Source organism: Bremia lactucae, assembly GCF_004359215.1.
Source record: "Bremia lactucae strain SF5 chromosome Unknown BlacSF5_NotPlaced_42_SHOA01000006.1_337800bp, whole genome shotgun sequence".
Classification (NCBI taxonomy): domain Eukaryota; phylum Oomycota; class Peronosporomycetes; order Peronosporales; family Peronosporaceae; genus Bremia; species Bremia lactucae.
This window is the reverse complement of record NW_027152055.1, coordinates 6,230-31,694: the sequence shown is the minus strand read 5'-3', so window position 1 is coordinate 31,694 and position 25,465 is coordinate 6,230. Positions and strand designations below refer to the sequence as shown.

Sequence of the window (25,465 nt, the reverse complement as noted above, 5' to 3'; positions counted from 1 at the left end):
CGCGGCTGCACGAACCGCAGCCGAAGGTTCAACACTATCCTCACCCCGCATGAATTGTTCCTTCATGCGATGGAATTTAAAATGATGGATCTGACCAATCAAAATCATTTTAAAAATTAAGTGGTCATTTAGCGACCACTCCACCTAATGACATTCAGAGTGATTGTCGTTTAAGGGAGGGGTGATGTAACGGGGTGTATCGTTACATGAAATTAACAATAAAAGATTGTTAATTAATATTATCCAAAAGGTAGATAATATTTGGAGGAAATTACTTTAAATAGTAATTTCCTGAATTCTTATCCATAAATAGGTATAGACCATTATGTCTATTTATTCCGCAGACTAATCAGCTGTAGAAGTAATCAAAGAGAGTTACGAGATAAGATAGATAAGAATTCATTTACATGTTTAGTATTAGTTTATAGTTAAGACAACATTTACAAAGATAGATTAACAAAGACACTTAACTATATTAATACAGTTTTCATTTTACCCTCTTAAGCTAACTTGCCTTAAGAGAAGTCTTCCTCTACACGTACAGTGTACGTTACTTAACGAGAGGCACCACTCACATCTGAAGCAGTGTGAAGTGGACTTGTACTGAAACAGTACAAGTCGCAGTGCCCCGTTACACCTTGAGTACACAAAGTGCACTAAACGTGGATTGTTTAACATAGGGCAACTTTAGCGCGTTACAATCTAAGTGTCAGTCGTGGAGGAGATTACAATCGAAATTGTTGAATATCAAGACCTTTAATTGGACCCATCATCAACAATGTGCCCTTGCTAGAGATTTAAGCAAAGTAGCGGCAATATTACTTTGAAGCGATTTCTCGTCGACACAAGCGCGTCAAACAAATTTGCCAGCTTGAGCAATGAGACAATTGAGCAGATGGGAGTTTAAATACTTCCATGGGAAGCATCACCGCAAGATAAATTTTCATAGCAGAATTTTTGAAGTTCAACGGACATGTGAGAACGCTTACTGCGAATAAATTTAATGCACCGATAGGTGCGCAAGAATGATATTACCAAGCAAAAAGGAAGGCAAAAGTGGCACTATGTATAGAACGCCACTGAAAAGGCCACCTCAATCTTGCTCACGTCCCTTGTGTGGCGCAAATCGTTGGTCCGAACTTATCACAAACCACGTTCTTAGGGCAAAAGAACATAAAACGAAAGCTCAAATCTAACAAAAGCTCGCTCAAGACTCATTGAGAATAAAGTTGAAGCTCAAATCTCAATGAGTCTTGAGCGAGCTTTTGTTATGATGTCATTACCGACACTTGTTATTAGTTTCTTTATTAGCATGCCATCGTTTATATTTTTGCTTCAAATCTCGCTGAGTTTTTAATGGCTGTAAGTTTCACCCATCAATGATAAAGAAAGAAAACATAACCCAACGCCGGTAATTGGCATGCAGAAAGCGCAGATTGAAATGCCGGGACCTGATAAGTACGGAAACAATTTTTGCATACAGAAGCATCAATATTTGCTTCGAGCCACTACTCAGAATTATTACCAAAAGCTCGAGCGCACAGAAGTAGTCGAGGCACTCATCCTTTCGTCGTTATTTCGAATATATCATCGCACACAAGCGTTTACAAGTATGGACGACTTATCTCAGCTCAGCGCTGACGCCGAAAAAGAGTTTGTCAAGCTGGCGATGGTGTTGTACCAGACGGCAAATGACACGATAAAATGCCTTCGGATTCTTAAACAGACTCTTGCCACCTACGATAGTCGTCATCGACTACACTTTCGCAGCACCTCCAATTATTTTATTAGGAGTGACATACGAGTGGTAAAAGGAACGACTACGGATTTACGGCATGTGGCGAAACGCATTTCAAAGAGCAAGATTTCGACAAATTCCGAGATCAACGCCGCTCGCCTGAGCATGAATGCCACTGCTGACGCCATTAAAGACTTGATACAGGCTGGACGCGTCTTTGATCAAAATACAAGTAGTGGTGTTTCTATTACAGGCGATTCGGTCGAATCGGTGGTGCGATCGACTTTGAATAACAACTTTCACGGAATTGGCGCTTTGAAACGGCAAATCCGAGCGACAGAGATTGCGATGTCGCCATCGTTTGCAACTTGCACCAAGAACGCTGTGGTTGATGTGGCTAACAACATTGCAAACCTGGGGTCAATACACGGCGACAACCAATGCGAACATACGAGAGAAGCAGAGCCCACAAAATGATATACATTAGATCTTACTAACTCATTAATGCCCCCTCGTTTTTTTAAAGACGGGTATGTAAAAACAAACAAGCATAAATAAATCTATTTTAATCATCTCATTCGCGTTTTTGCTTTTACAAAATTAAATGCTTCTTTATCTTTTATTAGATTGGTCTAAAAGACAAACCATTCTTTGTTAGAGGATTACCTCGAGCCGTTTCGAATAGTAAAAATAACTTTGAGATTCTTTAACGTAAAAGTACAGCCACTACGTGCCTGCATTTTCACGTTCATTAAACCGCATTATTTAAAATATCAACAAGCACACAAGTCATTTTTAAACGCATTTTCATCAATATGGTCTTGACTACCGATCGCGACATTACAGTCAAGAAGGAGTTCTCTTCCTTAGCATTAGTCCTGGAACACACGGCCGACGACGCGGTGCAGTGTCTTAAAATGCTTAAAAAAAGTCTGGCGGAATATGATTTTCGTCATGGGCACAAGTTTCTGAGCTCAGCCAAATCTTATATGAAAAGTGACATTCGTTACGCCAAGGATATTTCATCGGACCTGAAGCACGTGGCGCAACAGATAAACAAGAGCAAAAACCATTCCAAGTCGGAGGTGGAATTGGCTCAGAGTTCAATGAATGCGACCGCCAATGCAATGAACGTTTTGAAGACGAGAAGCCGCATTTACGACGAAACGGACGGCCGGGCAACGGGTGTTAAGGGGATGATTCAAAATATTGTGGGTGGTGCAAACAAAGGTATTGACAAGGTTGTGTACACGGATAACCAGATTGACCTCGATGGCGAAAATGGTAGCTCCGATACCGTTGAATCACTGGTTGAAATAACGCTTCAAAACAGCTTTGACCTAAACGTTCTAAAGCACCAAATCAGCACTGCAGAAAACTCACTTATCCCATCGATTGTTGAGCGAGCTCAAGAAGCTGTGCATGAAGCGGAGGAAACTTTGAAATGCGACATGACCACTCCGACTCCGGAGAGGATGTACGTCGCTTTTTCTTAAGAAAATCTCAATGCTGAGATTCGCTCCGTGATCTTTTCGAAACCAGTACATTCTATAAGGTAGAGCTATTTTAATATATGAAGAAGCTTATGAAATCGTGTTGCATTAAAAAGTTGATTATAGGCGATCCCTTCAAGTACGAGCAGCTTTATCTCAGTAATATTCGTACTTGTTGTGTACATCAAGGTTTCACTGAAACGCGACCCTTTGATTAGCTAGGACCATTTTCTTACAGATTAAGTCAGTCTTTAGAATTTTGTGGCATCTTAGTGGAATATTATGTGGATTAAAACTTTAGGACGTCGAATATTGTACTTCACGAATTGTTGTCTGTCAAAATGGTGTTTGATGGTTTAGTTGACAAGCAAATATGTTGCCTTACCTGTTTAAAACAAAGAACGAAAATTGCCCTTATATGTCTGTTGCCAAAGGCACAATGGTTTTTTATGGGTCTAAGTTTGAAAGTGCAAGGACGAATTCCAGCACGCTCAATTTGTTTAATGTGATCGAAAATGGCAGCAGATTTTCTTATGAGATCGGTAACAAATCTTTGCTGCAAATCTTTGCAGCAGCCGCAACGGATGTGTGCACGGTGCTCTTCCATAATATCCCATTTATTTACAAGAGATTCGTACTAGGCTGCACAATTCCTAAATCTTGAACTTCACTTTCCGATGACTCAGTCCTCAAGCTGATAATAATAATTGAATCACATTCCGGATGGGCTCATTACAAAGTTTGCACGAGCAGTTACAATGATCTCACTTTATTGACCAATAGGAAATGGCTCCGTGGCGAAACATTTGGGTACAGGATAAACTCAGTTAAAGTAAGCTCCTTTTTCTTGCAATTCGCAAAAGCGTCCTCGAGGGGACTCGAACCCCCAATCTCCGCCTTCGGAGGGCGATGCCTTATCCATTAGGCCACGAAGACGATTTTTTATCATTGATATTCTAAAATATTTAAAAAGAACATAAATTTATACGACGCTCGCAAAGTATGAATCTTAAATTTAAAGCAAAAAAGTAATTCTGTGAAGAAGTATGCCTACGGCCATGAAGTCTATGCCCCCCGCGAGATGGTTGGACCATGTAACGAAAGAGACGGTCGACGCATACGCCCGTCTTCTGTCGATTTCTTTCGTAGTGCTTGATTCGATGAGACAGTTTCTGCCAATGGTAGCCGTAGCGCGGCGAGTAACCGCAACGGCGGTTCCTCGGCTCGACAAATTGGCTGGACGGCTGCATTCTTAGTCAATGGGCACGTAAAGTCAGGATATTGCTGCTGAATTAATGCAATCGATTCATTCTCCTTGCGTTTCTGCAATTGTTTCAACGTCTTGGCCATTCCTGCCGCCAGTACAGACGTGACTATACCCTCGCGCACGCGACTTACTGTCAAATAGAAATGCAAGCCGTCAAAAAGCTGGTTCTGTGCTGTGCTCTTTTCCACCACCAAATCAATGGCCTTGGCCTCCATCTCTTCTTCATCCGACGATCGAAAATCACTCATTTCCTCCTCGGGACCTTTGTCGTCACAATATTGTGCATCCGCCAGTAGCTCCGCATTCTTTTGTTCGACGCGCAATTGCGACTCGGTCACTCGATGCAAAAGGTCGTGATCTCGAGCATTCGTCATCCGTGTCGTCACGTACTGCAGTGCGTGGATAATAAATTGCAAAATGAGCTCTGCAAGCGTGACAGCGTGGGTGTCGTGGGCTGTCGTCATGGGCTGTAGGACAAGTCGCGAGGCTCAAAACCTTGGGGTTGGGCCTACGAAGAGTCGTGGGAAAAACGCTCAATGAATCATCATTGGATTTCGACGACGACTTTCAAACTAAAGTGGATTTTTGTGAACTTTTAAACACCTTGCGAGGCAACGTGACAACTCATACAATAAGTTCAGAAGCAAACGCCCACGAGTGTGGGGATGAGCATAGTTTTGGATCTTTTGGTCTTAAGAAAAGGAAGAAAAAAGGTCAGATGAAACGGCTTTTTGTTGCGCAACAAACTGGCAAAAACGTGCAAATGGGGTGGGTCACTCTCCAGTGGCTCCTTGAAGCCCACGGCTGGAAGGTGCTGAGCCTTACAATACTAATCTACGTCGCACGTCAGCGCTATAATGAAGTGGTCTCGCGTCGGCACCACGATCAAACGCTCGCAGCCGCCAATGGTACGTTCCGTGATGGTTTCAGGAAGGCCCAGCACGGCTGGTCATTTTGTAAGCTGTCGTTAGATGATTTTCATACGGTGCCTGTCGTTTTGTTATGTTACATGCACTTTCGATCATCATGGCCACACAGACCCCGTGCGAGTCGCCGTTCTTCACCGGCAAGTAGCGCGCGTGCGCCACAAGCAACAGGACGTGCACACTCAAACGACCTACCAATCAATCCAAAAATGTAAAAAATAGTCTATTTTTCATCTAAATAACTTGCTATTCGTACTTAACGCTGTCCACAAGCGAGTATGAGACAGCGAGTACCCAACAACCAAGTCAAGTCGATCCCGACTCAATCGTCACGACACACCACGTGAGTCACTCGACGCTTGGCAACTTCACGTTGAAAATTCGTCACAATTTTTTCGTCCAGTCGATAATAATCTTCGACCGATTTGTGCGATTTCACATCCAAATCGACAATTGCTACGACACATCCAAACGTCACGTCTCGAAAACGAATCACGTGTTCATACTCCTTTAAATGCTGAAATGGAGGCCGAGGGGGTTCCAAACTTTGGCAATGCAACTCGTCGCTTCTTTTCCCATCGTCTCGTTGAGATCGACGCAAACATAGCAACAGCGAACAATCTTTCAATGTCGTGGCGACTTGAAAACGCTTCTCCAATTCCATATACAAGGCTTCAAACTGCGTCACCCGCATCAATTCCCACGACGTGACGCCTTGCAACACTTCAAGCTCTGGGACGCAACACAACGCCGTGCGTACAAACGCCAGCCCCCGTGCCAGACTGCCCTTTTCATTCCCATCGTCGCCTAGCTTTTTGGAACCCTTCATCGACGCAACAAGCTCTCCCAACGTCGATGCGTGCGTCACTTGTTCTTCATCTCGCACGGCTTGCAACAATAATTGCAAATGTCGAATCCCATCGACACTAATATGATCCAACAACTGCATTTGCTTTAAATCTTGTAAAATGGTCAATTCTTGCAACACTTGTGTAATCAACGCCACGACTTCCGGCATCAATTCCGCATGTTCTTGTGCATGATACTCGGTTGTCTCGTCACTCGAGAGCTCGTATTCGGCACCAATGGATTGGCACGAATGACGAAACCCCATGCGTTTGCGTCGACAGTACGAATACCGTGATTGTGCCGCACCTTTAGGCAATGCATCGGCTTGTAAGCCCGTCATGACATTCACAACTTCATCTTGTGCAGATCGAACAAAGACTTTGTAATTATTCTGCGGGGTTCGTTGCAAGGCTCGGAGTGCTCGTCGATTCCGTGCCACGTCGTGTGCAAAGAGATCCAAGGGACAATACTGACTAATCTCTTCGACCTTGCCCGTGCGTTTCTTGTAATGTTGATGCATACAGAAACGACACGCTTGTGTTTTTAAACGACTGACAAAGGGACCGTGGGGTTTAAATCCAATCTTGGGCTTTAATTCCACGCAAATGTTTCGAAAACAACAGTCAAAGACATTCCCAGTGCCACGACGAGTCCTTGGAACCCGTTTAAGCACAATCTCCTCGTTTGTCGACTCGTTCCAGCACGGTTTTTCATCGTTTAGTATGCAATCGTCTTGACATGCTTCAGCATCATAATTCTCGTTGTTTTCCGTCTCAATAGCTGCTTCCTGGACCCGTTGACTTGAGTGGAAAAACTGAGGCAAATACACTTCATCCGGAGGTGGCAACGTTACGTCGGGAAGCACCATAACGCACTGAAGCGAGACGTCAATTTGGCTCTGTCGACGATGTGCGGGACGGCTTTCCAGCGCCAATAAATGGTCGTTTAAACCTTCTAAAAACGCTTGTGCAACGTCCACGAGTTCAGCGACTTGAAGGTACGTATTCTCGCGGTGATTCGCAGCACGTATGCCGTCTCGACGGTGTAATTGCTGCTGCATATACGGCATAATCTCGTGGGTCGCGTACTCAAGCACTTGGCGCGGATGCGGATAGTGTGGCACGTAAGGTTTGGCACCGTCTCGTGCGCACTCGTGGCGACTTGAATCAATTGCAACGTCGCACTTTTTCACACGCAACAATTTGCCTTTAAATTCGAGTGCCACGGCGCTCGTTGTGGCGTCAGCTGCCGGACGATGGCGAAACAGCACGTTAGCACCTCCTTCGGCCACGTATTTCCACTCAGACGCCACAAGGTCCACGCATAGCCGACGGTGGGACAAATCGGGCACGGACGGGGACGACGACGGCGGTTTGAGCAAGAACATGGCGCCGAGCCAAGCCGTTTGGGTTGTGACTGGATATAAAGCCATGGACGACAAAAAAGGTTTCGCGGTCAAATAACGGGAATTTTCAGCGATGGCTATTTTTACAATCGCGCCGACACTTGAACGTTTGGGACTATTTTTAACGTGTTTCGGATGGACCATGAAGGACTATTTTTCTTTTGGAAAACGTCCTTGCTTGCGCAAACAGGCACCGTAAGAAGACAAATATTTGACGGAAAGATTGCTCGGTTACAAAGAAAAAAAACTCGAGCCTTTCTTTTTTTAAAAATTAAATACCCTGTTCTTAAAAATTGAATCGAATCGCAAATTTAATTAGAATGTCAAATTTATCAAGAAGTTGTACAAATTCCCCGGACATCACGTCGCAGGGATTTAGCCGAGAAAATCGCAAAATGCCCTTTTTTTCGAATATCGACTGTGCGCCGATATTAGATCGTAAAAGGATAAAAGATGATCAAAAAATATCTTCTATACTATGCTTTAAGCTCAATTTTTTAAGTGTTTTTTTTTTTGGCGCGAAAGGTAGCCCTCGCGAGCTTTCTACTGACAAAGACTCCACTCACATCGAAAGATACCATCCAATGAAGCCTGCGCCGGACGTAATCATTGTCGCTCTCGAAGGCTGTCATGGCTGCGGCAAGACGACATTATGCAATGCTTTCGCCGCCCAAGGATACGATATTCTCGATGAGGGGTTTCTGGACATGGCTTCCTACTCGCTGCACCCGCAATCTCTGCTCATGGAAACCTCGTGGGTCTGCTCGTGGTTTACGCGCGTACTTCGGATCGCAGAGCATGCCACACCCGGTCGCAAACGCATTTACATTGCTGATCGTTCACCTTTCAGTTCTGTGCTTTACTCTGCCCACGGCCATTTGCTAGAGCCCGTCATTCGCGAGCAAATGCGGGAGGTGCAAGACTTTACAAATGTACAGATCTATACCGTGCTCGTGCAGGTGGAACCCGAGCGTTTATGGCGTCGCATTTGTACTCGCCTTAAGCAAGAGCCAAAACGATTACACCTGAAAGAGCGCAATCGCGACTGGATGGAGGAGACAATTGCGTTCTATGACAATTTTAAGTGGGACTTGACTGTAACTACTAACGAAGATAGTGTGGACACAATTGTGACGCGTATAAGTCGATTAATTAGTGCGCCTTGCGAGCGAACGCTGCCTTGTCGAAAGATTCGGCACTCACCTTCTGTGAGCAGCACACTTAGCACAGACAGTGAGTGTGATAGCGCCGAAGAGGAACATCATGTCCCTGTGGCGTCGAGATAATTTGTATAGTCAAGTACAATTATATTGTTATTGTAACTAAATTTCATGTCGCTAAAAAATACGGCAGCGATTTTTCGCGGAACGTTTTTTGCGGTGCCTCGTTAATTCCAACTCATTGCCACAATACTTTTAGCAACATGTTGCCCATCATGCACCGTCTTGACCATGGTCGCAATGCTGCTTCCAATACTTCCTTTCCTCTCTCCACTCCACTCTCTCGTAAGGAAAAACGAAATTCTAAACGCGTGGAAAAGTGTTTGGATCGATGCGAGGCTTCGAAACATTGCACAGCCAATGCTAAAGCTCCGCTTGTTCCAACCATCATTGCCACGTCGCAGCAAAGTCGCTTTCACACCGTCACTTTTGACGAATTTGGTAAAAATGTATTGCTTAATCAATTCACCCTTGCAATTGGAACGTCCGTTAATAATGACATTGTAAATGTCGTGGAGCTCCTTCGAGACACTCAATTAAAGCTCAATTATGGCTCTCGCTATGGGCTCGTCGGACCCAACGGGGTTGGCAAATCCACGCTACTCACTGCCTTGGCCGATAACGTAATTGAAGGACTTTCAACAGCGCTAAGAATCTTGTACGTAAATCAATTGGATACGACGTCCGTGCCTTTAAAGTCCATGGAGCAGTCGGTATTGCAAATAGTTTTAAATGCCGATGGAAGAATTGGTGAGTTGCATTCGAAGATTCACGTTCTTGAAAAAGGTTTGTTGGGGTCGTTGAGTTTAGAACATAGTACAGTTAAGAAATTTACATCGTATAAAGCCGAATTATTGCATGCGCTCTTGACTGTCCAAGTGATGGAGGCTGAGCAAGCCCAAGAAATTGCTCATAGGATCGCTAGTAAACGAAGTGGCATGCTTGGAAAAGATGCGAGATTGCGACTAGTAGAAGCAGAGCACAAAACAGCAACATTAAGACAAAAGCTACAGTTTACACTATCGAAGAACGAAGATCACGAGAGTGTACTGGCCGCGAAAGAGACGGATCTTCTGCATGCAATTCATGCAAAAATGGCACACTATCAACTGGAATTAAAGATACTGGACGAAGCTTCTATGGAAGCTCGTGCACGTCGTATTCTAGCAAGTATAGGCATTCATTCTATGAAGCAGGATGCCCCCTTATCGACGTTTAGTGGTGGCTGGCAAGTGCGAATTCTTTTCGCACGTGTCTTGTTCATGGAGCCCGACTTCTTGCTGCTAGATGAACCAACGAATCACTTGGATATGCCTTCGATCTTGTGGCTACAACAGTACCTACTCACTCTTGATAAAGTCCTTGAAACGCCTGTGACGCTTGTTGTCGTATCCCACGACCGCTTCTTTCTTAACGCGGTGACTACAAAAACCATTTTCTTTCGAGCTTATGACAAAACTCTAGCCTACCATGAAGGCACGTACGATTCATTTGAATTGGCCATGGCACGGAAACGACAATTAAATGCTCGTTTGCAGACGAAATTCGACAAACACACGGACCATATGAACGCAATGGTGTCAAAACTAACACTCCAAGCCACGCGATCAAAAGACGACAAGAAGATGCATGTGGCAGCATCGAAGAAGAAGAAAATGGATCGCATTGGCTCGGAGCGTAGTGCCAAAGGAACGCGCTTTAAACTCAATCGTGACCGTGTGGGGTACTATCTCACGAATCGAGATCAAGCCGAGGAGGTAGCCAAGTACGACGAGACGGAAGGTACGAGTCCAGCATGGCGAATGTTGTCTGTGAACCCTCCTCGAATTCGAAATCTTGCAAAATTAAACAATGTGACAATGATTTCGATGGCAAATGTGTCATTTCAATATGAAAACTCGAGTGCGATTGAGACATCTCAATGGAGACTCGAACGTTTGAATTTGAGTATTAATTATGGAGATAAGGTGGTTCTTGTCGGTCGCAATGGTGCAGGTAAAACTACACTGATGAAACTCTTTAGCCAGATCTTAAAACCCAATAATGGTTCGGTCGAGTATTTCCCAGGAGCTCGTATTCAAGCAGTCCTGCAACACGCAGTCGAGGACTTGAAGCGTCAAGACTGGTCGCGTCATCTCACTCCCTTGGAGCTGTTGCGCACACGATTGCCAATGAATGAAAGCACCGCAGCACCTGCATTTAAGGAGAATCTTCCATTATCGGATGAAGGCTTTTTGCGTGGTCATTTGAGAGCGTTTGGCATCACTGGAGATGCTGCCAAAGGCATGCCAATGCACGCTCTCTCTGGGGGTCAAATGGCACGCGTGGGGCTGGCATGGGCTACGTTCCCATACTCGCCGCATGTATTGTTACTGGATGAACCCACGAATCATTTGGACATGCAAACGATTCAGCTTCTAGGTGAAGCGCTTTGGAAGTACGAAGGAGCAGTGGTGCTGATTTCGCACGACTTGCATTTTCTTGAGATTCTTACAAATGCAAGCCAACTTAAACAGGTGAATACTAAAGAGATTGACAATGCTCGAGCGCGCGTCTTTGAAGTAAGCAAGAAGAAAGGAGTGGTGTCCCTTGTGCCACTTGACGGAGTTCAAGTGTATCGAGATAAAGAAGCGAGTCGTTTGATGTCGTTGGGGAAGATATAAAAAAAATTAATAAAAAATCTATATTGTATTGCGTTTTAGAGTGGTATTTTGCAAATATAACGACGCGAATTGTACGCTTTTGTAGCGGTTATAGTTTTCACGCTGCCTTAAGTATTCTCGTTCTTGCCGTTTACACATAAGTACAATAGTAGTGGCTGATACGCGATCGGTCATGCATGTAAACTTGTGGTTTCGGTCGCGAGCAATAATCAGCCACTACAACGTAATCAACTTAAGTTGACATTCCTCGATTAGTCCACACATCCTCAAGTAAATTCCTTTATATACGCTGAGAACATGGGCAAGGCCACGAATTGTGACATCTCCGTCAAGAAGGAATTCTCTTCGCTAGCCTTAATATTGGACCATACTGCCGACAACGCGGTGGAGTGTCTCAAAATCCTCAAGAAAAATCTAGCTGAATACGATTTACATCATGGGAACAATTTCCTAAATTCAGCAAAATCGTACATGCGGAGTGATATGCGCTATGCCAAGGACATTTCGTCGGACTTAAAGCACGTGGCACATCAGATAAGCAAAATCGACAATTATTCCAAATCGGAGATAAAGTCGGCACGCAAGACGATGAAGGCTACTTCCAATGCTCTGGACGTTTTACTTACGAAAAGCCGTATCTATGACGAAACAGACGGAAAAGCGACGGGAGTAAAGGGCGTGATTCAAAACATTGTGGGTGGATCACGCGACAAAAGTGACAGAAACGACCAAAGTGCTCACTTTGACAGAAACGACCCAATTTTCACAGGCATTGACAATAGCCCGCAAACGGTTGAAGCACTTGTTGAAACAACAGTGCAAAAGCATCTTGATTTTTCCAGGTTGGTTCGCCAAATAGCTGCTGCGGAGAATTCGTTGCTGCCATCTCTTGTCGAACATGCCAAAGAAGCCACGCTCGAAGAGATGGAGGCAATTAGTGGCAACAAAAAATCTAGTCTGACTTCCGAGTTTGATGATTTGGCGTTTTCAGACTTCCCGGAGCGCGGAGATCCGCGCTTTTGTGTGTAATGCAGAGGACTAGAAAGGAAGCTACGAAAGGTACTATCTATAATAGCCTAAGCCAAAATAATACATACGAGTTCATTTTTAAAGCTAAATCTTACGGCTACTTCGCAACGCCATTTTGAACAAAATAGGTGTTTCAGGTCCTTATTTCAGCGTAAATGTTAACTTTTTCCTCCATGTTGCATTATATAAAATAGAGAGACTGCGAAGAACTCGAAAGGGATCGCCAAATCAGGGCCGACTGAACATAAATGTAAAGGATTATTAAAAGAATGCATCCACCATAAGTGGCTCAGCCCTTTTGCAAGGCAGCCACCTTGTCCAGCGTTAAATATTTTTTTGGTTCCCACTGGTCGTCAACGGAATCCTGCATCTACTAATATCCATCTTTTCAATTTATTCAACCATAAAGACCATGCATTCTAAAACGAGTCTGCAACTACACAAGCAAAATTCATCCAACATGGTTAGGACCAGTAACTGTGACATCATTGTCCAGAAAGAGTTCTCGTCCTTGATTCTAGTACTCGACCAAGCGAGCGATGACGTGGTGCAGTGTCTAAAAAAGCTGAAAAAGAAGCTAGCGGAGTACGATTTTCGTCACAACAACAGCTTTTTGAGCTCAGCAAAGTCTTACATGCATAGCGACATACGCTTTGCCAAAGATATTTCATCAGAGCTAAAGTCAGTGGCGCATCAGATCAGCAAGAGCGACATCTATTCTAAATTCGAAGTGGAACTGGCACGCAACTCGATGAATGCTACTGCTAATGCGATGGAGGTCTTGACAACCAAAAGTCGGATTTACGACGAAACGGATGGGCGGGCAACGGGTGTGAAGGGCATTATTCAGAATATAATGGGCGGCGCACACAAGAAGGACGACAAGAGTGAAGACAATCTTATGCTAGACAACCAAGTTGGCATTAGCCCAGACACGGTTGAAACTTTGGTGGAATCAACGCTATTGAACGGCTTCGACCTCAAAGGGTTGATTGAACAGATTAATGCTGCAGAGAGAACCTTAGTACCATCTGTCATCGAGCGAGCGAATGAAGCGATGGACGACGTGAGAGAAGCATTTAAAGCCGACGAACCGAGTCTCACTCCGGAGATGATGTTCTCTGCTTTTTCTTGATCTTAAAGGACTAAGAATGGATAAAAATACATTTTGTCATGGACGCAAAACTGTGAAATATTCTTGTTGACATAAATTGCATGCATTAGAGTTTCACGCCTCCTCGTGTCTAACGGTCTGAGCGGTTCAGGGTTTCTTGCTTACAATGAAACTTTGTCATTAATAGTTAATGCAATACTTGTGGCACGTTTACGAACTCTTGCAATTCTTCTTGCCGTCGTAAGACTGCGGATGTTGTATGCAGACGCAACGTTTTGACGACAACTGTATATGTATGTGCCACATTCTTCGAAGAGAGACATGCTTTATTTATTAATCGCAAGTGCCATTTATAGATATACTTTCAGAAAGGGTTGGCATACTCTTTGCACTTTAAGAAACAGACGCATTGCGTCATGATTTATTACTTTACGGATGCATTCAAGATTATGCTTTTGCCTTGTTATCAAGATCGAATTCATTTTACTAACCACATATTCGAGAAAAATTCATAAGTTGTCGGTTTCTTCAATTTTTCGTCAGATTTCCCAAGGCGTTCAAATTCAAAGATTAGGAAACGACTCCTAGCGAAACATCATACACTCGAGCGATGTTAAATTGCATCCGGTTGGCATTTCCGAGTCGCTGTACCTCGCTTCGACAGCTCCTTTTTCTCGCACAAGCATTTAAAGCTTGGTCTTGCTTCCTGCATCACGACTCACGACGATCCGGCTTAAAAAATGCTTATTAAACAACAAAATAACAAAAGGTGTTATCAAATTTATTGCATTATATTTATTTATCGCTTGATCCCGTCTATCGGTCAAACTCCCTCAAACTGTGGCAATTTCACTACCTCATTGTGTGTTTCACACATTAAGGGTAAGCTGAGTGAATAATGCGCGGAATCTCCGTCACCGGACCAGGCTTGTCCGTCGTGAGTGGGTCTTTAACGTCATGCATCGCGTCCGACGCTCTTTTCACCACAGCTGGATTTAATGAATTCTCGGCCGAGCTGATCTGGTGAAGCAGCACTTGACAATCAAAGTTGCTTTGCAAAGTTGATTCAATCAGTGCTTCTAGGCTGTCACTGTTTTCCGTCGTATCACTTTTGCCACCTACGATGTTCTGAATCACGCCCTTGACACCCGACGCCCGTCCATTCGTTTCATCGTAAAGTCGACTTCTTGTTATCAGAATCTCCATCGCTTTGGCCGTGCTGTTCATGGCGTTGCGAGCTGACTCCACTTCCATCATAGAATGTTTCTCGCCCTTGGTGATTTCTTGCGCCACTTGTTTCAAGCCCGATGAGATATCCTTGGCATGGCGCATGTCACTTCGCATGTACGACTTGGCCGAATTCAAAAAGTTATGGTTGTGACGAAGATCGTACTCCGCGAGATTTTGTTTCAAGACTTTTAGACATTGCACGGCTTCATCGGCAGTGTGGTCGAGTACGAGCCCTAGAGAAGCAAATTCCATCTTTTCTACGATATTGGTGGTGGACTTACTCATGTTCTTTCGTAGATTGATTATAGTTTTGATCTGAGCGTTTGTAGCCTTTTTTGAAAATACCAATGCAATAGTAGAAAAGTGGGGGCTATTAGCTGTTGACGTGAATGAGACTATCCAGTAGTTAATCGTTTTATTTGGATTCTAACGCCAATGCAGCCACTGTATGCATACACGTGGGAATCAGCCACTATTCAGAGCTGGATGACAGTTATTATAAATACACACGGCCGAATCATTGCAGCTCTGTAGCTGTCAATGTTGACATTTCTTTTTACGGTTATCCTATCTCGGCGGTGTATTTTTCGTGAGATTTTTAAAATAGATGCCTTCAGTGGGCAATTTCTAAATGTGGTCAATTTGTTGATTTATTGCGAAATTCACATATGAACGCTCTTGCAATTAAATCATCAGTACTGTAGGGCGTGAAATTTATTCCAAGAGCTTTCTTTATATCGTACCCATGGCTGTATAATCCGACATTTTGCGCTAGCTGATGCTGCCTCTATCAAATCCTTAGATAAGGTTTGAAATGGCTGTAATTAGCCAGCCGATAACACTTAAGTCATAAATATATTAGTGGATGAATTTGGCGCCCATCATCCAAATTTGTGGATTCCTTACAAAATGTGAGATTTCAGAGAAACGATCTTTTCAGAATATGGGCATTTGCAACATCGTTAAAAATATGGATTTTGATTTCTACATTATAAAAACACGCAGTGCAATGTCTGAGTCTTGAAACAAAATCTCACGGAATTCGATCTACTCGATGGCCATAACTTTCTCTTTTAAGTCGTGCATGCGAAGTGACATGCATTGTACAAAGGACATATCGTCAGGCGTAAAAAGCAAGTGGCGCAAAAAATATGCAAGCGCGAGAAACATTGTATGTCGGAAATAAAATTAGCTTGCAATGCGATTAGATGCACCACATCAGTCTTAGAGGACAAGAAGCCGACTTTACGCTGAAACGAATCGACTGTCGTCGGGTGTTGAGGACGTGATCCAAGAGTATCGCGGGTGGCGTGCTGAAAAGGATTAAATAGCGATAAACGCAAAAACGAACATCTTCGAAGCACTAATTGAATAATTAACGTTGCAAAGCGAGTTTTTAACTTCCAAGAGGTGTAGAAAAATCGTTGCAGCCAGCTATTGTCAAGCAAGCTTTTGAATCGATGTACGACTAAAAGACCAACGAAGGCCGACAAGTCTAGTTCAACTCGATACATACGTGACACGTAAGTACTAGTTGTACCCTCAAGCGAAGGATCTGCATGGATTTCATTTCAAAGTACCGACGGCTCAATTGCTACTATTTAAATTGTTCGCTTCAATTCAATAAAATTAACTTTCTTCTCCAATATTTAATGTGATAGAATTTAACGAGCTCGCGTCTTTATCAAAATTCGTAAGGGCAAGATTTTTGCGTTGTCGGACAATTGCTTAAAAAGTAATTGTCCCACACAAGGGGATAAATTACTTCTTACAAATTATATCCGCACAAATAGACCTCAACCTGAATAGGCCAATCGAGGCCAGCCTTGCAATGCGTCGTTACGCTGTACAAGCAGCTTTTTGTAGTGGAGTTGAATGAGATGTTTACGATAAAGTACCTCAAAACTGCGATAGATTCGATACTGGCAATAGCTGCTAGCAAAAGCGAAAAAATAAAAATTCAGATTTTGTATCCGCTTTATAATGCCAATTCAGCAGCAAAATTTGTCAAACATTCTTAAACTAGATAATGCATGAATTAATGCACATGAAGCGATAACGGCGCTATATAACGAGACAAAAGGAATTGTTCGTCAAAGTTGTTACGGCTCAATCGAAAATACCGGTAGAGCGGTAGCTTCATAGGTAAATCGATATTTCGGATAAAGCAGCAATGTCTTGAGGATGGGTGAAAACAGATGGGTGCAATCTACTTTCGCCTTATGTGAAACACTATACAGTACGCCTAATCCGAGAAAAAACCTGCGAGAAATGAATTCATCTGAGGTAAGGGTACCTACTCGAATCATATGTTACAGGATCCTCGACCTGTCGATTTCGATATTATTTCCCGCTGTTTTTAAGAGCTCTCAAAAGTCTTCCATCCCGTCACGCCAAAAAAAATGGCGGGAACGCTAAGTCGCTTCTTCGCGTCAGCATCCATGGAAGGAGCGTTCGCTCGCATTCGCACGGACGCAGTGCTACTACAGACGTCACAAGTATTATATGATCAGATCTTGCCATCCGCGTCAACCATTGGCATCGATGAGAGCAATGCCCGAAGCAAAGAGAATGAACCGGACAAGATCTGGGCCTATGTGGCCGTCGTGGCCACTGGCATGACTTACGAGATCCAACACGAATTCAAAGCTTCGACAGAACGTTGTTTCCAGTGGCATTTAATTGAGTTACTAACTGAAGCGGGCGTGAGTTTGCAAGACTTTTTGCTGTATTTCACGAGTCTCTTTAATCGCTTACTCCTCACACCCGAGCTTCTTGCCGCCACGACATTGTTAAAAGAAGACTTTACGATTGTCACGCTCTTGTTTGAAAAGTTTCGCATTCTTTGGGAGACCTTTGTGCCCATACAGTCGCTGAATGCCTGGGAGCCCGAGAACGAGAGCGAGTCGTACGAAGACCGACAGATGCGATTTCGACAACGTCATTTGTTTCAAGGAGGCTGGTTGCTCTTCCTTGTGGCCAAGAGACGACTTCATGCGCAATATTCTGGCCTTGGTCAATTGTATACATTATTACTTGCCACGCTCCACGTGGTGCTTCAGAATGCGCAAGCTTCACAAGCTACGATCGAAGCAGAAGTTGCCGCGGCATTAAGTGCTATGGGGGCGTTAGGAGAAGACAAGGCGTCGCCAAGGACCACGAGAGATGCAAATGTATTAACAAGTGCTCAGATAATGCAAGCCCTTTGTGCCATGCCAATTGTCAATCCACAGGACGTGTCGTGTGCTTCCGAGGACTTGACACGAGTCTTACAGCAACTTAAAGACGAACACGTCTTGCAAAAGGACGTACGTGAATCGTCGACCTTGAGTGTCGCACTCTTTACCGACACGGTCTTAGACACGAACGTGTCTTCGTTAAAACAACGATACGAGCTCGAGTATTTAAAGGGATGTGGCAAACTTGATGAACGTTTTTTCTTGGATGCTCACGTTCGACGCACAATCTTGGGTCCAAGTCCATTGGAACGAGACACGCAAGCACCAGATGATTTCAAAAGTGGTTCGACAATCGTGTCTTCTGGACGTTGTCATATCATGGTTCAACAACGAGAAAATCACTCGTTGACAAGTGTGTCCAGAAATTTAAAGACTCCCCCTCGTCATTGTCAGCCTCGGTATCATTTACAAAGTCGTCGGCATTCGCCCTTGAAACATTCGTGGCAGTGGCAAGGATCTCCTACTCGAACTCGGTTGGTAGGATCAAGTCACACAAGCCCTCGGACATCCCCACGAACATTCGATACGCCCGTGACAGCTGCAGTGGAAACAAATCAATGGGTACGAGAAATTTTGTCAAGCACCATGTTGACGCCCGTGACGCCTCAACTTCGTCAATTTTTTACCACGTGTCAAATCGATCCAACGGAACGAATTGCTCGCGTCTTGCGCGAACACTCGGATTTGCTTCTTGCTGCACGGAAACAAGCAAGTCGAGCAACGCTGAAAGCAGCAACTCCTCGCGTGACGGATTTCGTCGACACGGACAACGCGGTGGAACAACAATACACACGCTTTTCATCTGGGGTAGACGATAGCTTGAAGCGGACAAAGAACCTTACAATTGTGTTGTTTTACCGCGTCTTGGAACCCTTGCTCGTAGCCGAGCGCACCCGTCTTGGAAATGCAGATTTCTCCAAGCTTTTGAATAATGAAATCTTTCTGTCAGCGCTCTTTGCATGTAGTGCCGAAGTGATTTTAAAAGCGCACTCGCTCATTACCATTTCGTATCCATTCTTGTTGGAACATTTGCACGTAAATGTGTTTCATTTTGTCACAACGAGTGAGAGTTTTGTCAAGTATGCGCCCCAACTTCCATCGGCATTAAAACGTCACATGGGAAACGTGAAACATCGCATTTTAGACGCGGCCGTATGGGCCTCCAAGTCGGCGCTCTACCAGCTCCTTCCTTTCACAAACCAAGCAACGAGTGGAACGGACAAGAGTGTCCCAATAGCTCCGTCAGCTACACATGCGCCTGTGCTTCGTCTGTTTTTCCGAATGGTGTTGTCACGCGCTGCGGTACGAATTCATCAATTCTGCGGGCTTTTAGAACTTGACGTTAACGATCAGAATCAAATCTGGACCGCGGTGAAAGAGTGTATGACGTCGCATCAATACTTACTGCGAGACCGTCATTTGGATTTAATCGTGCTGTGCAATATCTACGCCGTGTGCAAAGTCTCCCGTGGTCCCAATGTCTCGCACGCTGCCGCCACCATGTCGTTTAAGCGATTATTAGCGTGTTATAATCAACTCACGCGGCAGGCTTCGACAGGTAGTAATGGGTCAACTGAACCATTGCTTCATTTGGCACGAAGTGGAGATGGCGTGACGTATGACATTCGCTTAGAAGATGACAATTCGCGAGGCGATATTATCAAATTCTACAATCGATGCTACATTACGTCCATGAAGGTCTTTATTCTTCAATTCCAGTGCCAAGAGTCGCAAATGGCTGCCGCAGATGCTGTCGTCGCGGAAGCGGCAAATCGATCACAAACATTAACCCCAGGTTTCCTTTCTCGACGAGAAGGACCACGAGGCGTGGCAGCAGCGACATCGGATGCTGAATGCATTAGTCGTGCTGCCTCCAATGCCGTTCAAAAGCTCTTGCAAACAACAAACGAGACGTCTCGACTAAATAATTTCACGAGAGTTCCTGTCAACACTCCTCCTCGCCCCATTTGCGGTGCTTTGCGATCGTCGCCATTCGTGTCGTCTCCTATTGTCCCAGCACTTCAAATGTTCACATCTGCCGAAGTTCAGACGCTTCCAATAGCGCTTACACACACGTCCCCGAAACGAGTCAAGTTGTCCAACGTGTTTCTCTCTCCCTTGCAGCAAGTGCGTTTAGATCGACGTTCGGAGCTCACGCCACGCTCTCATGCCTTGTACGCTATTGGTGAGAGCCCTGCACGGGTACGTTTTGAACGTAGTTTTGATAATGGAAAAGTTGATAACCTCTTGTATGAAAACGTGCGACAGGATTTGGCCTTGATTAATCGCGCCGTGAATACAGGACCTAGAAACTTGAGGCGTGTCCGTGCGCCGGAGTTGATGATGGAGAGCGACTCGGAGCACGAAACACGGCTTCACAAAAAACAAAAAGCACGCGTGTAAGTCATGTGATTCCAAAGATATATGTAGATTATGCATCAAATATGGCTTGTAAAGCAAATACAATTCCCTAGTCATGACAGACGACCTATCGTCAAGTGCTCACGATGTGTGTCGTGAGTAGTTGAGCAGAGTCCGAAGTAATGCCTGAGGCAAAACGAGGAATGTAATCTAATTGAACCCTTTCAATCGACGTCATCACGTTGCATACATTGTTGGGCTGCTTGCTACGTTTGTTCAAGCTTTGCTTCACTTTGAAAAAAAGAACGAGCAAATCAAAGTGGCTTCACGCTTCAAACGCTTCTCTTAGATATTAGTAACTTCAACCTCGGGTTCGTCGCTTTCGCTGCTCCTCCGACCATTCGAAATTGGATGCGAGAGATCATCTTCACTTCCTAATTCATCGGCCACGGGGTCCGTGTCACTGGCGTTGAGGACGCCACGCATTGCAGCGCCTTCTTGAAGCTGTCGCACGAGCCATCCTTCGTCAGCCATCGAGAGATTATCAAACGTATCCCGAGTCGTATCGTAGGCGAAACTAAATTCATCAAAGTACGACTCATCGTTCGCATTGGCGACGGTAGTTGCTTTCTTTCCATTAATATTCTTCCGATCTTCGCCAATCGTTTCGTCCACATTCATGTTGCGAAAGTGTTCATGTACATTTTGCATTAACTCGCGCGTCGGTGGAATAAATGGCGGCTCGACTTCCTTCATTTCCAATCTTTCCCAATCAATGGCATTAAAGAAAGGATGACTTCGAATCGCATCAATTCCAATGCGTTCCACAGGATCCCGCACCAGCAGTTTCTTTAGCAAGTCAATGGCGTCGTCATCGATAGGCGGGTACCTGTCATACTTCACATCCGCTGTTTGAATCTTCTTGTACATCTGAGATATGTTTGCGTCAAAGAATGGCGTACTTCCCGTCAGCATTTCATACAATAGGACGCCATAGCTCCACCAATCTGCTGCCATACCATACTGAGGCTTTTGCGTAAGTAGTTGCTCCGGAGCAATATAGGCGGGAGAGCCAGCCAGCGTTCCGGCCTGAGAGTAATTATGACTTCCGGGTGCTCCCTGCAAGCGTAACTGTTTTGATATGCCAAAGTCTACGAGTCGAATATTGCCAGTCTTATCCAGCATTATATTATCCGGCTTTAAGTCACGGTAAATAATACCATGCGCGTGCAGGTATGACAACGCAATCGCAAGTTCTGCAGCATAAAAGCGAGCGCGCTCCACCGAAAAACGTCGTCCACTGCTCATCGAGACATTCGGATCCATTTTGGAAGAATGCATGTGCAAATACAAATTTCCACCCTTGTAATAATCCATACCAAGGTACAATTTGGTCTGTGTCTGAAATGCAAAGCGCAAGCATGTCAAAAAAGGGTGATGCACACCGGATAGGATACGTCGCTCTTTTAAAGCACTCTCGGCGCCCGAATGCTTGTCAATAATCTTAATCGCAAAGTATTCATCGGGATTCAAGTGGCGCTGTACAAGCACCACCGTGCCAAATCCTCCTTGCCCAAGCACCCCCACGACATCAAAGTCCGAGAACGACAGCGCCAACGAGCGTTTTGTAAGGCAGTATTGATGAAAACAAGCTGGATGCTCCGCCACAACCATCGGATTTGTGGTCACACGACGAAATCGTGAAGCTGACAATGCGCGCTGGCGGAATGACAACACCACACGGGAAACACGACGGGCTGGAGTAAAGGTCATTTGTAGTCCAAATTTGCCTTCCGTAGTCGAACCCGACACAATATTGACAAGACGATGGGCTAGAAACACAAATGCGTGGTGATCGTCATCATCGGCCTTGTGGGTCGCCTCCTCGGTCCTGTCCGTATCAAGCACATACTTGCTCACGTACAGAGCGGCAAAGTGCACGAATCCTTCCCGTCCGTGGTAAATGCCCTTGAACACACACGACGGCTGCGTGGTTTCGCACGTTTCTAAATCAAAAAGAAGCTCGACGTCTTTGCTAAGCTGTCGTAGAAACGAAGGCAAACGCTCAATGACTTTCTCGGCAGATTTTTCGGCCAAAAGAAGGATTAAATCCGCAAGAAATTTCTTTGCAATATGCGTCGTCACAGTGGATTCCCGAGACGCCACGTCGTCGCCCGAGTACGGATTCGGAGACGGTAACATGTGCCGAACCTGCGGTTGTCCCTTTATCTCTTTCGCCGCAGCATTCTCAAGACTAAGCTGCATCATATGCATCCACATGGCTTTTTCCACACCCGAGGCCGCAACAAAGTGAATCAAATTGCCATTCGTTGCGAGAAAATTAAAGCCCAGCGCTTCCGGTCGAAGTTTCGACCCCCCAAAGCCAGCAGAAGGGAGCGAACTCAGTAACTCCTTAATCATCCATCGACCACGATACTGTTCCTTGGCAAGCGCATGATTTTTGGTCTTGTAGACGGATACGGTGCGGTTCTGAAGCGTAACGTAGCGAGGTGTCCAGCTCTTGACAATCTTGCGCTGCTTGTAGAGATAGCCTTCCCACTCGACTTCTTCAACCGTCACGGTCTTTAAATCAATGAGATTGGGCATCGACATCACGTCTCTGCACTTGCCTTGGCGATTTTTGCCGCTGCTCAAGGAAGCCGCGACGAAATTGGCCGTGAGATTCGACCCGCTACTGCTGTTCGTGCCGCGTGAGAACGAAGGCCGACGGCTACGCGGCGTGCTCGACCCAGAGCCTCCGTTTGACCCGTTAGCCCCAGGCTTGCGCCTATTCGAGCGCGATGACGTCGCAAGGCTTGTACCCGACGAGTTGCGCAACAAAAGGTGGGCTTCCAGCATGTGCGCCATTGTTTCCCTTCTATTTATTAAAAATGTACGGTGTGCGGACAAATGCGGGCACGCAAGAGTGATGGTCTCTCTTTTTTTTTTACAAAAAGACAACCAGTGCGATGAGACAGGTGGAGGCAACAACCAGAAGCGACGTCGTCACGATCGGTAGTCGTTCTCAATGCGTCTCGTATCGAGTCCCACGCGTGCGTGTTTTTTTGCGTTTTGACCGCGCGTTTACAGGTGGGAAGTGCACGCCGAATCTCCCGAGCTTTGTCAATTCTCAATGCACAAATCCCTCGAATCAACTTCGACAGGGTTGCGCGCCGATTGGGTCGTTTCAACTTGGGTCTTTGTGTCAACTTTAAAAGACTGAAACTAGTTCTTAGGAGCTCGACGGCGACCAAAAGATCAAAATAAGTTCGATTCTTAAAATATTGCGCTGCAAGGACAAAAGAGCACTGACAAGTTTGACAAAACAGTCTGCTATTTCACGAGACTAATGCGTATGCCGCAAGAATGAAGCGATTTTGTTTCGACTTACTGGAAGAGGTTGCAGGATAGTCGAGACGTTTCCACCTTCGTTAACCACAAAATTTCACGATTTGAAACGGTTCGTCAATAGCAACGCCTGATTAATTCTAAAAATATTTCACGCACTCGATGATCGCAACACCATGAACTAATCTGTTGGATCTTATCGTAGCGGAGACTTATCAAGCTGGAGCCTCGATTACATCGATGACGGCATAGATGCAATAATAATTTATCCTTTAATTAACTAAGTTAGATTATAATAGACAGGCCTCAGCACATATAGCAGTTATTTATAAAGGCACGATACCTGCAAAAAACGATTCCATCTAGTGGTGCCGAGTATTTAAATATCATCGTCAGCTGATAAACATCAGACAACGGTGATTCGTCTTAAAAAGTCGCTTGCAGTACCTAAGTATTGTAATCCAGCGCACCTTGTCATGTAGAATACAAGCATTCGAGATCTTAGATCTACTACATCAGCTTAGTGCTGTAACGGGGCACCTTTCGCTAGTACCGATCAGTGCTAGTTAAGCTTATACTGATTACAGTGTTGGTGAGGTGCCTCGAAACTTCACGTACAAAAGAGAACAGAGGAAGGTTTCTATGAAGCTAAGGGGACTAAGCTCTAGGGTCTTGACTAAGGTTTGAGAATAGAGAAAAGTAAAACTGTATTAATATATTTAGTTTTCTACGGAACGATCTTCTGTCTACTAATGAACTTAATATATTAATAACAAATTGTGAATTGCGCCTCCTTGTGTAACGGGACACCTTTCACTGGTACTGATCACTTCTCGATTTGTGTGGCGAAAAACACAGCTCGACGTTTTTATCGCAAGGACAAGAAATGACGACGGAAATGCCTCGTCCGCCGGACGGCGGCGGGGGGCCGATGAATGATCATCGCCCGCAGGACCATGCGCCGCCGACAGGTGCAGAGGACGCGGCACAGCGAGGTGGGGCGGAGGCGGAACCTGATGCAGGCTCGAACAAGGCAATGTGGGTATCGGGCGCAACTCCAGTGACGCCGGGAGCGGCGCAGGCAACTAGCGGCGGTGGTGCTGCAGGTCCGACAACATCGAACTCCAAAGACGCAGTTGCGCAAGGGGGGAGAACAGCAAAGTCCCGACGAGCGCCAGCGCGACTGGGTGCAGGTTGCTACTCGACCGTGGAAGGCGAAGCCGGACAACGATCTACGCCCGATGATCCCGCTGGAGGAAGAAGCACTCGCGGCGTGGTTGATGGGAAGCATCGTGCTCGCCGAACCACCTGGTTTCCTCGCGTGCACACACACCCGCGTTATGCGAGTGGCGATGCTCGAGTTCTTCGAGTCGTACCTCGAGGACGGGTGGTCGCTGTCATCCCGCCACTCGTGCGAATGCCGCGCTACATCGCGGAGAAGACGCTTCTTCTGCAGCTATTAGAGGACCTAGAAGGAAACCCGACAGTAGCGAGGCTCACACGCGAGCTTGTGCGGACCGCAAAGAGAACGTACTACGATGCAGCGACGCGTCGCATCACATTCATTCTCGCCGACCGAGCTG

At 45.3% G+C, this 25,465-nt stretch overlaps 9 protein-coding genes across 9 annotated transcripts; 5 read left to right on the top strand and 4 right to left on the bottom strand.

The window, feature by feature from the left end:
- Window positions 1–1,420: 1,420 nt before the first annotated feature.
- On the top strand, window positions 1,421–2,215 carry CCR75_004658 (uncharacterized protein; the record flags this gene model as incomplete). The annotated part of the gene is made up of 1 exon (XM_067962744.1): window positions 1,421–2,215. The coding sequence occupies one exon, from the start codon at window positions 1,421–1,423 to the stop codon at window positions 2,213–2,215; it is 795 nt and encodes a 264-aa protein (XP_067820581.1).
- Window positions 2,216–2,242: 27 nt separating this feature from the next.
- Window positions 2,243–7,622, top strand: CCR75_004659 (uncharacterized protein; the record flags this gene model as incomplete). The annotated part of the gene is made up of 4 exons (XM_067962745.1): window positions 2,243–2,268; window positions 2,520–3,215; window positions 5,201–5,406; window positions 5,537–7,622. 4 exons carry the CDS (start codon window positions 2,243–2,245, stop codon window positions 5,644–5,646), a joined length of 1,038 nt encoding a protein of 345 aa, XP_067820582.1. The 3' UTR covers window positions 5,647–7,622.
- CCR75_004660 (uncharacterized protein) lies at window positions 4,297–4,962 on the bottom strand (the record flags this gene model as incomplete). Its single annotated transcript, XM_067962746.1, has 1 exon — window positions 4,297–4,962. The coding sequence occupies one exon, from the start codon at window positions 4,960–4,962 to the stop codon at window positions 4,297–4,299; it is 666 nt and encodes a 221-aa protein (XP_067820783.1).
- CCR75_004661 (uncharacterized protein) lies at window positions 5,747–7,822 on the bottom strand (the record flags this gene model as incomplete). Its single annotated transcript, XM_067962747.1, has 1 exon — window positions 5,747–7,822. One exon carries the CDS (start codon window positions 7,820–7,822, stop codon window positions 5,747–5,749), a length of 2,076 nt encoding a protein of 691 aa, XP_067820782.1.
- A 440-nt stretch (window positions 7,823–8,262) lies between these two features.
- Window positions 8,263–8,964, top strand: CCR75_004662 (uncharacterized protein; the record flags this gene model as incomplete). Its single annotated transcript, XM_067962748.1, has 1 exon — window positions 8,263–8,964. One exon carries the CDS (start codon window positions 8,263–8,265, stop codon window positions 8,962–8,964), a length of 702 nt encoding a protein of 233 aa, XP_067820781.1.
- Window positions 8,965–9,101: 137 nt separating this feature from the next.
- Window positions 9,102–13,725, top strand: CCR75_004663 (uncharacterized protein; the record flags this gene model as incomplete). The annotated part of the gene is made up of 3 exons (XM_067962749.1): window positions 9,102–11,535; window positions 11,833–12,584; window positions 13,036–13,725. 3 exons carry the CDS (start codon window positions 9,102–9,104, stop codon window positions 13,723–13,725), a joined length of 3,876 nt encoding a protein of 1,291 aa, XP_067820780.1.
- Window positions 13,726–14,580: 855 nt separating this feature from the next.
- Window positions 14,581–15,186, bottom strand: CCR75_004664 (uncharacterized protein; the record flags this gene model as incomplete). Its single annotated transcript, XM_067962750.1, has 1 exon — window positions 14,581–15,186. One exon carries the CDS (start codon window positions 15,184–15,186, stop codon window positions 14,581–14,583), a length of 606 nt encoding a protein of 201 aa, XP_067820787.1.
- A 2,150-nt stretch (window positions 15,187–17,336) lies between these two features.
- CCR75_004665 (uncharacterized protein) lies at window positions 17,337–20,576 on the top strand (the record flags this gene model as incomplete). Its single annotated transcript, XM_067962751.1, has 1 exon — window positions 17,337–20,576. One exon carries the CDS (start codon window positions 17,337–17,339, stop codon window positions 20,574–20,576), a length of 3,240 nt encoding a protein of 1,079 aa, XP_067820786.1.
- Window positions 20,577–20,879: 303 nt separating this feature from the next.
- CCR75_004666 (uncharacterized protein) lies at window positions 20,880–23,402 on the bottom strand (the record flags this gene model as incomplete). The annotated part of the gene is made up of 1 exon (XM_067962752.1): window positions 20,880–23,402. The coding sequence occupies one exon, from the start codon at window positions 23,400–23,402 to the stop codon at window positions 20,880–20,882; it is 2,523 nt and encodes an 840-aa protein (XP_067820785.1).
- Window positions 23,403–25,465: the final 2,063 nt, after the last annotated feature.